Here is a 12,255-nt window from a genome sequence, read left to right as displayed (position 1 = left end):
AAGAGTTCAGGGGAGGAAGCAATCTCCCGAGTCTTAAAAATCTCTCCCATGTTACAAGAGCTCCCAGTTTTTGGAGGCTTATCCTGAGTTAGGGGAAAAAATAAATTACTAATTTTTGAAAAGGTGTTATCCTGAATAAGATAGTCATCTTAAGACTAACTTGAAGTAGGACTTGAAGGAGAAAAAAACTCTTTCCTGATTTGCTACATACATTGGTGGATTTGTTTCTTCCTCTGCTTCCCAGAAGAGAAGAAAATTAGTCCTACAGTTAACTACTACGTGCTCAATACACTGCTAGGGTCTGTGGCGGTGTCGTCTCAGGATAAGCCAGAGGCCTCTGTCCCCAGGTAGTTTAGAGATTAACTGAGCAGCCACGTCATTTGGCATAAACTATTTAGTGTATAATAGAATTACTGAGTTCCTGCATTCATTACATAAATATTTATTAAGTAACTGATTTGTGCTAGCATGAGGCTGAGTGCTGGTGCAGCAGTGAGTGAATCAGGCCTAGCCCCTGACCTCTTAGAGCACATAAAAACTGCTGCAAGCTGGGAGAAAGGAAGAGGAGAGACAGGGCAAAAATTCACTCCTTGTACCTGAGACATCTCACCCTGTATTCTTAGGTTTTTCTCATCTTCCCTGGACTGTCAATCAGCAAGCAGCACCTGGTCCTTCTCTTTCCTTGGACCAAGTTCAAGTCCCAAATCTGTGACTTAAAAGGACAGGAAATCCTAAATCCTCTTTCAATCACTTTCAGATCGTTTAGGAGATAGAGTTCCTCACAGAAACAAAAACACATAGATACTGGTAACTTCATACGTATTTCCTTCATCTTAAATTCATATTAAAAAGTTGCTTTCACTCTAACGAGCACTTTCAAGGAAACAAGGGACTATAAGAAGACAGCAGCTATTTACGTAAGCTGATAACAGATTTCTAACCATCCCCCAACCCTGCCACTGGACTCAGTGATCAGAGTGGAAGGAGTCTATCCTATTCATCTCACAGTACCCAGGCCAGATGTTCAATAATGCCCCTTGACTATTTTTATTTATTTTATTTTATTTTATTTATTTATTTTTTTGCGGTACGCGGGCCTCTCACGGTTGTGGCCTCTCCCATTGCGGAGCACAGGCTCCGGACGCGCAGGCTCAGCGGCCATGGCTCACGGGCCCAGCCGCTCCGCGGCATGTGGGATCTTCCCGGACTGGGGCACGAACCCGCGTCCCCTGCATCGGCAGGCGGACTCTCAACCCCTGCGCCACCAGGGAAGCCCCCTTGACTATTTTTAGAAAGACAATTCTAGAAACTGGGGATACCATCAATTGTATGACTAAGTTTGCTAATCAGTTATCCTCAAAAGTTTACATATGTATTAAAGAAAATATATATTCTTATATGTTCCTAATGGTTTACTAAATTATGAAAGTAAATACTTACTTAGAGTTCTCATTTGTAACTTCAAAATGTCGATTTGGTTTCTCTCTTTGTTTAGATAACCAAAAAGTCTATTCACTTAAGTGGGGTGAAGTTCACCTAATAGAAAACTGCTCTAAGTTCTACCCAGATCGCTACTTTGAAAAAGAAATGGAGTGTGCAGGTAAGCACTGAGTGGCTTCTCAGAGATATCTCTATATGCACTAACCAAACACGTTTTTTCCTCCCCACTGAGTCACCCCCTTTATCTGGGCCTCCAACTCTTTCCTTTGGCCTCTGTCTGTTGCATCATCAAACTTTTTCAGTCCCCTTCCCTCAGCTCAAGTTCCACAATCTAATACCAAGAGGAAAAATCTTCCTTAAGCCATTATGCAGCAGTCTAGCAAGGTGATTAAGAGCCCAGCCTCTGGAACCAGGCTGCCTGGGTTTACATTCCGGTCTTTACCGATTACTACATGTGTGACCTTGAGCAAGTTTCCTCACCTGCAACCTTGGTGGTCTTAATAGATGAGGAAAGTGACATGGAGAGCAGTTATATAAGTTGCCCAAGTCTTACAGACAAGAAGTGGTATATTCGGGATCAAAACCCAGACTTCTAAGTAAAAATCCAAATGATCTCATTTCAAATGCATCCAGTTGGAAGTAAACTCTCCCTCCTCGGAAATCCCTTTATGCTTCCCACAATACCTTCCACTCTCTCCTTTAAGATCACAGGGCTGCTCCTGCCACTACCTAACACAACTACAGCAGTCCCTACTTTTGTTGGTGACCCAAAGGCAGGGTACCAGCCAGGGGAGTGCATTTAGGACACTTTATTGAAACCACTTATAAATAGTGGGTTATAGAAAAAGGCAGAGTTATTGACCTCCTATGACTTCTTGGATACAGTGATTTAAAAATCTTAGAAAGTCATAAGAGTGAGAAGGAAGTAAACAGGCCATTTCCTGTGCCCTCCCATCTTAAAATGGACTTCAGGATCACAGAGGACAAAAGGAGAGAAGAGCACAAAATCTACCAAGGGGCAACAGCACGGTTAAGAGGACAAGCTCTGAGGTCTGGCTGCCTGGGTTCAAGTCCAGGCTCTGCCACTTATTAGCTGTATGACCTTAGACAAGTTAGTTAACCTCTCTGTGTCTTGTCTCATCTGAAAATAGGGATAATAATGAGACTTCTCTCATAGGGTTGGGGTGAGGATTAAAACAATGAATGACTAATACATATTAAGCACTCGATGATCACTAGGTACTTCTATTCTTTTCCCACTCAGCCTTTGAAGCTTCTTTCAGATTGCTATCTCATCATAGTATATGCTTCCATAAAGTAGAGGAAGCAGGGGGAGCACTTGCTAAGCTTGCAGAATGAGTAGAAGACACAGCATTCCCCATCCTGCGTCTCTACAAGTCCGTGGGCCCGCTCTGTAAGGGAGCGCACGTGTTATTGCGTGTTAGGCAAGTGTAAGAAAGTCAGTGTCAGTACGGGCATTGGTGGAAGAGGCAGGAAGTCGGCATGGCAGCCTTGACAAGTGGAAGTAAATGCGTGATTTTCTTTTTCCTTGGTCTTTCTCAGGTACAGATGATGGTTCTATTGATGCCTGTAAAGGGGACTCTGGAGGCCCCTTAGTCTGTAAGGACGCCAACAATGTGACTTATGTTTGGGGTGTTGTGAGTTGGGGTGAAAACTGCGGAAATTCAGAGTTCCCGGGTGTTTACACAAAAGTGGCCAATTATTTTGACTGGATTAGCCTTCACGTAGGAAGGTCTCTTATTTCTCAGCACAATGTATAAAAAACTGTGCTCTCTCTCTGCTTTCTACTCTTTTTCTCTCAGGAGTTACATTTTAAATGAAATGATACTGCATAATTAGAACTTCTTCAAGGAAAAAAAAATAAAGGCAGTCTTATTGGACATTTTTTAAAGGTCTCTACAAAGTTTATGCCATTTTGGAATTCTGTACAATTCTCAAATAAATATTCTAGTCAAGCATACATATTTATTAGAAAATGTGATTAAATGATCTCTTCATACAGGAGTGCTGTATTGACTGTACTAAAGGTTTAGCTGGTTGGATTGGCTTCACATAAGCTTGGTTCAAACCCCAACCCTACCACCTACTCCTTGCTTGGCCCTGGTCAATTTATTATCTTTCTTGTGTCTCATTTTCCACTTTTAACGTGGAAACTGGAATTTCGAGAAAATGAAACTGCATACTAAAGTAAAATGTTTGGCATAATACCTGTCACAGGGAAATAACGGACCTCACAGCTCTTGTCCCCTTTTTCTGCTTCTTTAAGTATTCAGAGCTCTTGAAAACTTTGAGTTCCTCGTTTCACAAGTTCTCCTTGACCCTTCCTTCAAACGTCCCACAGATACCACGACACAACCACTGACCTCCTTGGTGCCAAACCTCACAGCCAGGAAGCCACGTGCGCCCCCTGCCAGCCCCACAGCAGCAGCAGTACGCAGTCAGCCCCTCGGGGCGCCACACTCTGAGGCCTGCTGCCTCCCCGGCTGCTGGTCTCGGCTTCCTTCCCAGTCCCTTCCTTCTGGTTGCCTCTCTCATTCTGTGTCATCTAGATCCAGCTTTAAATCACACCACAGTCCAGCGGCACACAAATCCCTGTCTCCAACCCTGACCTCTCCTAGAGCTCCAGACTGTATCTCCTGAGCATTTAACATCTCCGTCTGGATATTTTCAAAGAAAGAAGGCCAACCCCAAACTCTGCCCCTTCTTAAACCTCCTCCTCCCTCCTTAGTAAATCCCCCATGGCCTCAGCGAAGAGTGGGCACCCAGTCTCTCTCTATCACATGAGCCTGCCTTAATCCCACTGTAGCACTTGACATCACCCACCATATTCTGCTTTCATTGTCTACCTCTTCCCCCACCATCCCGCTGGCCCCACTATACTGTAAGACACAGGAGAAGAAAGATTGGGGCTTCCTTTCATCAGCATCCCTAGCACTTTGTTCATAAAAGTTGCTCACTGCTTTTATTATTATTATTATTATTTAAAGCACACCTATCATCATCCTGAAGGCAGAGGTATATTTTTCACATAAATATTACCTTTAAAACCTGAGGTAAGGGCTTCCCTGGTGGCGCAGTGGTTGAGAATCCACCTGCGGATGCAGGGGACACGGGTTCGTGCCCCAGTCTGGGAAGATCCCACATGCCGTGGAGCGGCGGGGCCGTGAGCCATGGCCGCTGAGCCTGCGCGTCCGGAGCCTGTGCTCTGCAACGGGAGAGGACACAGCGGTGAGAGGCCCACGTACCACCAAAAAAAAAAAAACCTGAGGTACAAAAAAAGCAAAAAAACCTGGGGTCCAGTTCTGGATACAGCCCAATTGTTTTAATAATACAAATGCCCATTTCTACATATATTCCAAAAGCAGTTACTGCCCAGATTTTTTTTCCTTTTTAAAATTTTAGTAAAATATACATTAAAATGTGTGGGTTTTTTTTTACCATTTTAACCATTTTGAACTGTACCGTTCAGTGGCATTAAGTACATTCACATTTTTATGCAGCCATCTCCAGAAATCTTTTATCTTCCCAAACTGAAACTCCTGAAACATTAAGCAGTAACTCCTCCTCCCCTCCCATGCTGCCCATTTTTAATTCCTTTTGTCATTGAAGGCAGGAGAGTATTTGGTTACTTATAGCTGTGAAAGAAAAACCCCAAAGTAGTGATTTACATAACAATTCTTTATGATTTTGCTCTTGCATCTGGGGATTAACTGGGCTGGCTGGACAGTTCTTCCATCCTCTCATGCAGCTGCCATCAGACGGGGTGGGGACAAGGGTCATCTCCAAGGCTTCTTCACTCATGGCTTGTGTCTGGTGCCTGGACTGGGAGACTCAAGAGCTGGGGTTCTCAGGCATCTCTATCTATGTGGTCTTTCCACATGAGCTCTCAACATGGTGACTTGGGGTTGCCAGACTTCTTATATAGCAGCTGACAAGTGTCCCAGGAAAACCTGCGGAACCTGCACTGGCTTTTTATACCTAGCCTGGAAAGTCATTTAGCCTCACTTCCATCACAAAGACCTGACCAGGTTCAAGGGGAAGAAATATAATCCATCTCTTAATGGGAAGGGTGTCAAAGAATGTGTGGCATATTTCAAAACCACCACCTTGTCCTGACCCAGCAAACCTGGAGCATGTGGCACTTTAGCCGGTGTCTGTTTATGAGCAAAAACAGAAGAGTACTAAGGGCTGCAAGCGGGGAAACCCAGCCTATGGGCACCCTCAGCTGATCTTAGGAGAGAGTAGCATCGTGGCCCTTTGAAGGACCAGTCTGCACAATGACTGGAGACCTGGAGGCTTCACAACAGAGTGGATCACGGTGGGGCATGAAGTGTGAAGAGCCCACTTCTCCACAGTGACTCTGGTACGCGGGCCTCTCACTGTCGTGGCCTCTCCCGTTGCGGAGCGCAGGCTCCGGATACGCAGGCTCAGCGGCCATGGCTCACGGGCCCAGCCGCTCCGCGGCACGTGGGATCCTCCCGGACCGGGGCACGAACCCGCGTCCCCTGCATCGGCAGGCGGACTCTCAACCACTGCGCCACCAGGGAAGCCCCTCCACAGTGACTCTGTGTGGCAGAGACCAGGAGCAGCAAAAGTGAGATGACCTGACTTCTGGGTTCTCCCAGTTTAGAGGTCTGTGTGAGGGCTCCTGGTTGCACACGACAGAAGCCAGTAGAATTGGTTTAATGAAAAAAAAATAGATTTATTCAAATATATCATGCAGTTCACAGAATCTCCAGAAAAGCCAGAAAGATGGAGGCTACAAAGACCACTGCAGGACCACTCATCAGAGATTCCGAATGCCACTAGCTTGGGTCCAAGGATCTATGCACAGCTTGTACTGCAGAGGCTGGGCATTGGACGCTACTGCCTGACCCTTTGCCATCACTGCTTCTGTGAGTTAGCATGGTCTTCCCTGAAGGCGATCAACAAACAGAGGTCACTAAATGTGGAGCTCTGCCATCATCTCACTTAACCCTGGTCTCAGAACTCACCATCTTATGAGGGAGATGGGAAAATAAATTATAAAGCGTCACTTTGCCAGGTACAACGGTAAGGAAACCTCATAGGAGAATCATAAATCAGCCTTAAGAGTCCAAGAAGGTGTTCCCAGAGGTGAGCTTAATCTGAATCATGGAAGAACTTTCCAGGCAGATGCAAATGCAAAGGCCCTGTGGCTTGAGGAGCCAAACTCAACATCAAGGGGACAGAGAGCAATTCAGCATGACTGGAGTCCAGGGCACAGCTGAGGAGCTGGAGAGGGAGGAAAGGCCAGATCAGGGAGGGCCTCATGCCAAAGATCTGGCACCAGTGAAACACTCTGGAAAGTTCATGCTGGAGGCATTGAGGAAGATATATTGGAGGGAGTGAGATGAGTTAGGGAAGAGAGTTGAGATTATAGGAGTAATCCAAATGAAAAATGATGAATGTAGAAACCAAAGCAGGGCACTTATAAAAAGAATGGGACTAATTCTAGATATGTTAAGGAGTCAAACAGATGACATCTGGGGACAGAAGAGGTAGGGCACTAGGCAGATGGATAGAAGTCTGGGATAATTCCCAGGTTTTCTCTTTGATAATGGGGTTATTGGTGTTGCCACTGATTGCAGAAATAAAGGGAAAAAAAGAATAGAAGTAGGTTTAGTTAGTTAGGGATCTTTTGAAGCTGTGCTATCTATAGGATCCCAGGGAAGACAAATAGTAGGAAATATAAAGCTCAAAATCAACCAGAGGTTTGAAAGTAGCCAGAAACCCTACCGAGAGAAACCACGCACCTGAATTTATCCTGATGGTCTAAAACCTGCGATATCACTTAAGCAGGTTCCTTTCCATCTTCTCCCGTGTTTCCTCTTTGTGTGCCAAGTAATCATACATTCTAACCACAAACGTCACTTGAAAATCTCTCTCCCTGATTGTTATGGTCTGAATGATTGCATCCCCTGTGAAAATTAGCAAAGGGAAACCTCACTAAAATGGGAGTTGAGAGGCTAGAAGGGCGAGCTCTCATGCACATGCCACTCCATATATCAATCAATAGTACAGATCCCAATAGGAAGAGACGAACTGGCCTTTCCAGCAGGAATTGACACCACTACTTTACTACTACCAGCAGAAGGAAAAAAGATTTTCTCCTTGCCTGGCAACCACTCAGCCAATGAGAGACTGTCACATATCAGCCAATGAAAGGCTACTATACTTCAAGCTCCTAGTTTTCTCCAATGGACTTTTTGTTTATAACAGCCCCTGCCAACTTCCCCTTCTCCTTTATAAAAGTTTCCTCTCCTTGCTTGCATGTGGACTTGCATGTGGTTCACCATAGTTGCAGGTCTTGAAATGTAATTCTTTGCTGCTCCAGAATAAACCTGTCTTGCTGGTAAAATAACTGGGTGTTTTATTGTTTTAGGTTAAGCTCCCAAATTTATATGTTGAAATCCAAATACCCAGTGTGATGGTATTAGGAAGTGGGGTCTTTGGGAGGTGTCTAGGTCATGAGGTTGGAACCATCACAAACGAGACTAGTATTCTTATAAAAGAGACCTCAAAGATCCCACACCTCTTCCACCATGTGAGGACACAAAGAAAAGACAGCAGTCGCAACCCTGAAGAGGGCTTTCTCCAGAACCCCACCATGTTGGCACCCTGATCTTGAACTTCCAGCCTCCAGAACTGTCAGAAATAAACTTCTATTGTTTATAAGCCACCCAGTCTATGGTATTTTATTACAACAGTCCAGAGAAATTTGTCTGATGGTAGACCTCCCCAAGCAAAGAGCCATTACCCTCAACATATCATGGAACCAGCTCTTGTTCACAGATATGATACAGCCATTTCTTGTCCTTCACTTCATTCCCAGCTTGAAAGCTATTCAGCCATTGGGGGATTTTTGTTTGTTTTTTGAGTTTGGTTTTTTTTTTTTTTTTTTCCTTTCTTTCTTAAAGGCAGAAGCTGGAGCCTAGCACTTATTTCATCTTAATTTGAGCCTCTTAGAAACTAAACTTCCAGCCTTAGCACTGGGTAAAGATTGATCATTATGGCTGGAATTGTTTCACCTTGTGGCATTTATTTTCATCATGATAACACTGCTGAGGCCATTTAGTGAGACGTTGGAAAAGACTAAAAACAGAAACTGCCCTTGATCGTTTGTATTTTGTTGATTTTGCATTATTTCACACGACACAAAGGATTACATAATATCCTAGTTTCCAAGCATTCTGAGTTAATATGTTACATTAAACCCAATGAATTTTACTTTCTTACTTCATTAATACCATCATGTTGCATGATGTCCATGTCCAGTGAAGAGACCATTAGGGGTTTGTAGAAGGGTATCTGACTGATCATGCTTATAACTGTACTGGGAGGCTCTCTAAAAAAAACACAGCCTAGGGACTTCCCTGGTGGCATATCGGTAAAGAATCTGCCTGCCAATGCACGGGACACGGGTTTGAGCCCTGGCCCAGGAAGATTCCACATGCTGCGGAGCAACTAAGCCCGTGCGCCACAACTACTGAGCCTGCGCTCTAAAGCCCGCAAGTCACAACTACTGAAGGCTGCGTGCCTAGAGCCCGTGCTCCGCGACAAGAGAAGCCACTGCAATGAGAAGCCCGCGCACCACAACCAGGAGTAGCCCCCGCTCACCACAGTTAGAGAAAGCCCACGTGCAGCAACTAAGACCCAACACAGCCAAAAATAAATAAATAAATAAATAAATAAATAAATTTTTAAAAACAGGAAAAACACAGCCTAGTTGCAGCCACCCAGAAATTCCCATTCCAAGGCATTTAATCATTCAGACAAGAATCAGCACAAAAAGAGCATATTTTATATTTTCATAACTTGTTTTGATAATTTTGACCATAATAATTTCTTTCCCTAGTTCCTCTTTCTATTTTTTCTTCCTGGACTACAATTGTGTTTTTTCCCCAGTACTCCATGGACATGTGTCTTGCGAAGTTCACCAATAACCTACATGTTATTAAATCCAGTGATCAATATCCTGTCCTCACCTTCTTGCACACCCTCTGAAGTGATGGTTCTACCTTTCTTAGACACACTGGAATGTAGCGCTCTCCTGCTGTACTTGGCTGTTCCTTCTTAGTCTCCTTTGCTGCTGCTTAGTCACATGACCTACTATGACTTAGACCCTGTTCTGCCCTTCTTTACATGCTTACTTTTTAGAGGCTCTTATCTAGTCCCATGGCTTAAAAGCCATTTCTATGCTGACAACTTCCAAGTTTATTTCCAGCCCTTATCTCACTTCTGAACTACAAATTCAGTGTAAGCTTCTCAAACATGGTATGTCTGAAATTAATTTTCTAAATTTTCCCTTTAATCTGCTTCTTCTGGAATCCTCCCCATTTTAGCTGGTAAGAACTCTCTATCTTTCCAACCGTTTAAGCCCAAACCTCAATGTTATCCTTGAGTCTTCTTTCCCTTTACACCACATTCAATCCATCAGTAAATCCTGTTGGATCTACCATGAAGTTACATCTAGAACGTGACCACTTTTCACACCTCCACTGCTTCCTCCTTGGGCCAAGCCATAATAATATCTTAGCTAGTTTATAATGTCCTAACTGGCTTCCTGACTTCCGCTCCTATCCATCCACAGTCAAAGTATATATAGACAAACTAGCCATTTGCTAGCAGGCAAGACCTGGAAGCTGTGGGTTTGCAACCAATAGTGTCTGTCTCGATAACAGGTTTTTCTGAGTAGATGAAAGTGCCCTTAAAGAAACCTCAAATGCTATTTGGAAGAAAAGATGAAAGTGGGTCATCTAGGAGTTATGTGATATGGTCAGTCAGGGCTGGCTTCACCTGCAAGCATCCTGTGCCAATGCACAAGGCCCTGAACCTAGAAGGGTTCCAGACTTGCTTTCATATCTCCCGTTATCACCTTGAAATTCTTAATAATTTTTGAACAAGGGGCCTTGCATTTTTACTTTGCGCTGAGCCCTGCAAATCACATAGCTGGTCCTGTGGTCAATGCCATAACCTGGTATCTGACAGCAGGAATTAAGAGGAAAAAGTAAATCTTGGAATCATTACAGCAGAACAAATATCTAAAGATTGATTATGAAAAGAATGTGAAAATAAAACTTAGAATCTTGTTTTCTGGAAAGATGGCAGTGATTTCCATGAAGAACACAGTAGAAAAGGAGATTTGTTTGAGAGAAAAAGAGAAGATCTCTATCAGCCAGAGGAAATGGAGTTTGAGAATTTAATCCCTAAGGAAAGATGCGACAAAAAAGACTAAACCTGAATCCTCAGAGCTGAGGCTGTATTTAGGGTAAAGAAATTAGATGAGATCACCAAGGAGTAAATGTATACAGAAAAGGTATAAAGGAGAGATTTGGGGCATCTATAACAGGGCTGGAACCAGGTAACATTACTATACAGTATTCTGTCTTTTCTTTCTGAAGACTTATTCCCATACCAGTGAGTTTCTCTGAAAGAGCCGAGCCTGGTTTAAGTGTTCCCCTGGTGGAGCTAGGTGGGACCTCAGAGGTAATCTGGTACAACATCCAAACTTTAGAGATGAGAAACTCAAAGCTCCAGGAAGCTTAAAAAAAAAAGAAAAAAGAATTCTGTTTCCTTTTCCCAACTGTTGAAATGCGCTGTCCAAAAATTAAAGAAAAAAAAAAATCTTTGGCATCTCGTGATGGCAGAAAGAGACCTTGGGAATTCCCTGGCAGTCCAGTGTTAGGACTCGGTGCTCTCACTGCCAGGGTTCCATCCCTGGTGGGGGAACTAAGATGCCACAAGCCACCTTGATTTGACTGGATACTGTCACATGACTGCTCTGCGGGCACCTCAACTCCTTTACTGTAAAAAGGATAATACCTCTCAAGCACATTTCTCCTCTTCCTCCACTGTAGTTCAAGTTGATCACAGCCCAGGGGTGCCTGGCTGAGCATCTGAGGGCAGACTTAAGGCCGGCCGCTCTCCACTAACCTAGCCTGGGGTTGGGCTCATATGGCGACCGCCTTTTTTGTCTCTAATTCGCCCAAAGGTTGTATTCCTGAAAAGCGGTGTTCTGAGTGTGAGAGATCAAGTCCATGAAGTGCCTAGCACAGACTAAGCTCTAAATAGAGATAATTCTTATGAGCTCTGCACTGCACATTTATTATAAACTCATGACGCTTGTAAGAAACACAAAACGGCAAACTAGGGGCTTCCCTGGTGGCGCTGTGGTTGAGAGTCCGCCTGCCGATGCAGAGGACACGGGTTCGTGCCCTGGTCTGGGAAGATCCCACATGCCGTGGAGCGGCTGGGTCCGTGAGCCATGGCCACTGCGCCTGCGCGTCCGGAGCCTGTGCTCCGCAACGGGAGAGGCCACAGCAGTGAGAGGCCCGCGTACCGCAAAAAAAAAAAAAAAAAAAAACAACAAAAAAAAAAACGGCAAACTAGAACTTATTGGTATTTCTCATAGAAAGGACACATCTTTTCTCAACACTCGCAATATTGCCCTGGATCTTACTGTAAAATTGTAAAATTCTGGGAAACTGCCAGGATACTAAGATAACTATTTTTATAGCTCTGGTAGAAATTACTGCAATTGTTATTTAAGGATTCTGCGCTGCACTGGGAAAAAAATACAGGGAAATGGCACTGGAGCCATCAAGTTACAAAATATCTTGAGTAGGAAAACTGTGCTTTCCTTTTTTTTTTTTTTGCTGCGGTACACGGTCCTCTCACTGTTGTGGCCTCTTCCGTTGCGGAGCACAGGCTCCGGACGCGCAAGCTCAGCGGCCATGGCTCATGGGCCCAGCCGCTCCGCGGTATGTAGGATCT

At 44.3% G+C, this 12,255-nt stretch overlaps 1 protein-coding gene across 2 annotated transcripts in view; it reads left to right on the top strand.

The window, feature by feature from the left end:
* CFI (complement factor I) overlaps positions 1 to 7,836 on the top strand; it is a 43,923-nt gene extending 36,087 nt beyond the window's left edge. Inside the window, exons 14-15 of one of the 2 annotated variants that reach the window (XM_067036482.1) lie at positions 1,496 to 1,600; positions 6,185 to 7,836. In XM_067036482.1, coding sequence (XP_066892583.1) covers positions 1,496 to 1,600; positions 6,185 to 6,270 — 191 coding nt within the window. In that variant the 3' untranslated portion in view covers positions 6,271 to 7,836. Of the gene's footprint in view, positions 1 to 1,495; positions 1,601 to 3,003; positions 3,347 to 6,184 lie in introns of those variants that run through there. The other variant, XM_067036481.1, reaches the window with a different exon arrangement.
* The last annotated feature ends 4,419 nt before the right edge of the window (positions 7,837 to 12,255 follow it).

Source organism: Kogia breviceps, chromosome 6 (assembly GCF_026419965.1).
Source record: "Kogia breviceps isolate mKogBre1 chromosome 6, mKogBre1 haplotype 1, whole genome shotgun sequence".
In the NCBI taxonomy this organism is placed as follows: Eukaryota; Metazoa; Chordata; class Mammalia; order Artiodactyla; family Physeteridae; genus Kogia; species Kogia breviceps.
This window is presented reverse-complemented; position numbering and strand designations above follow the sequence as displayed.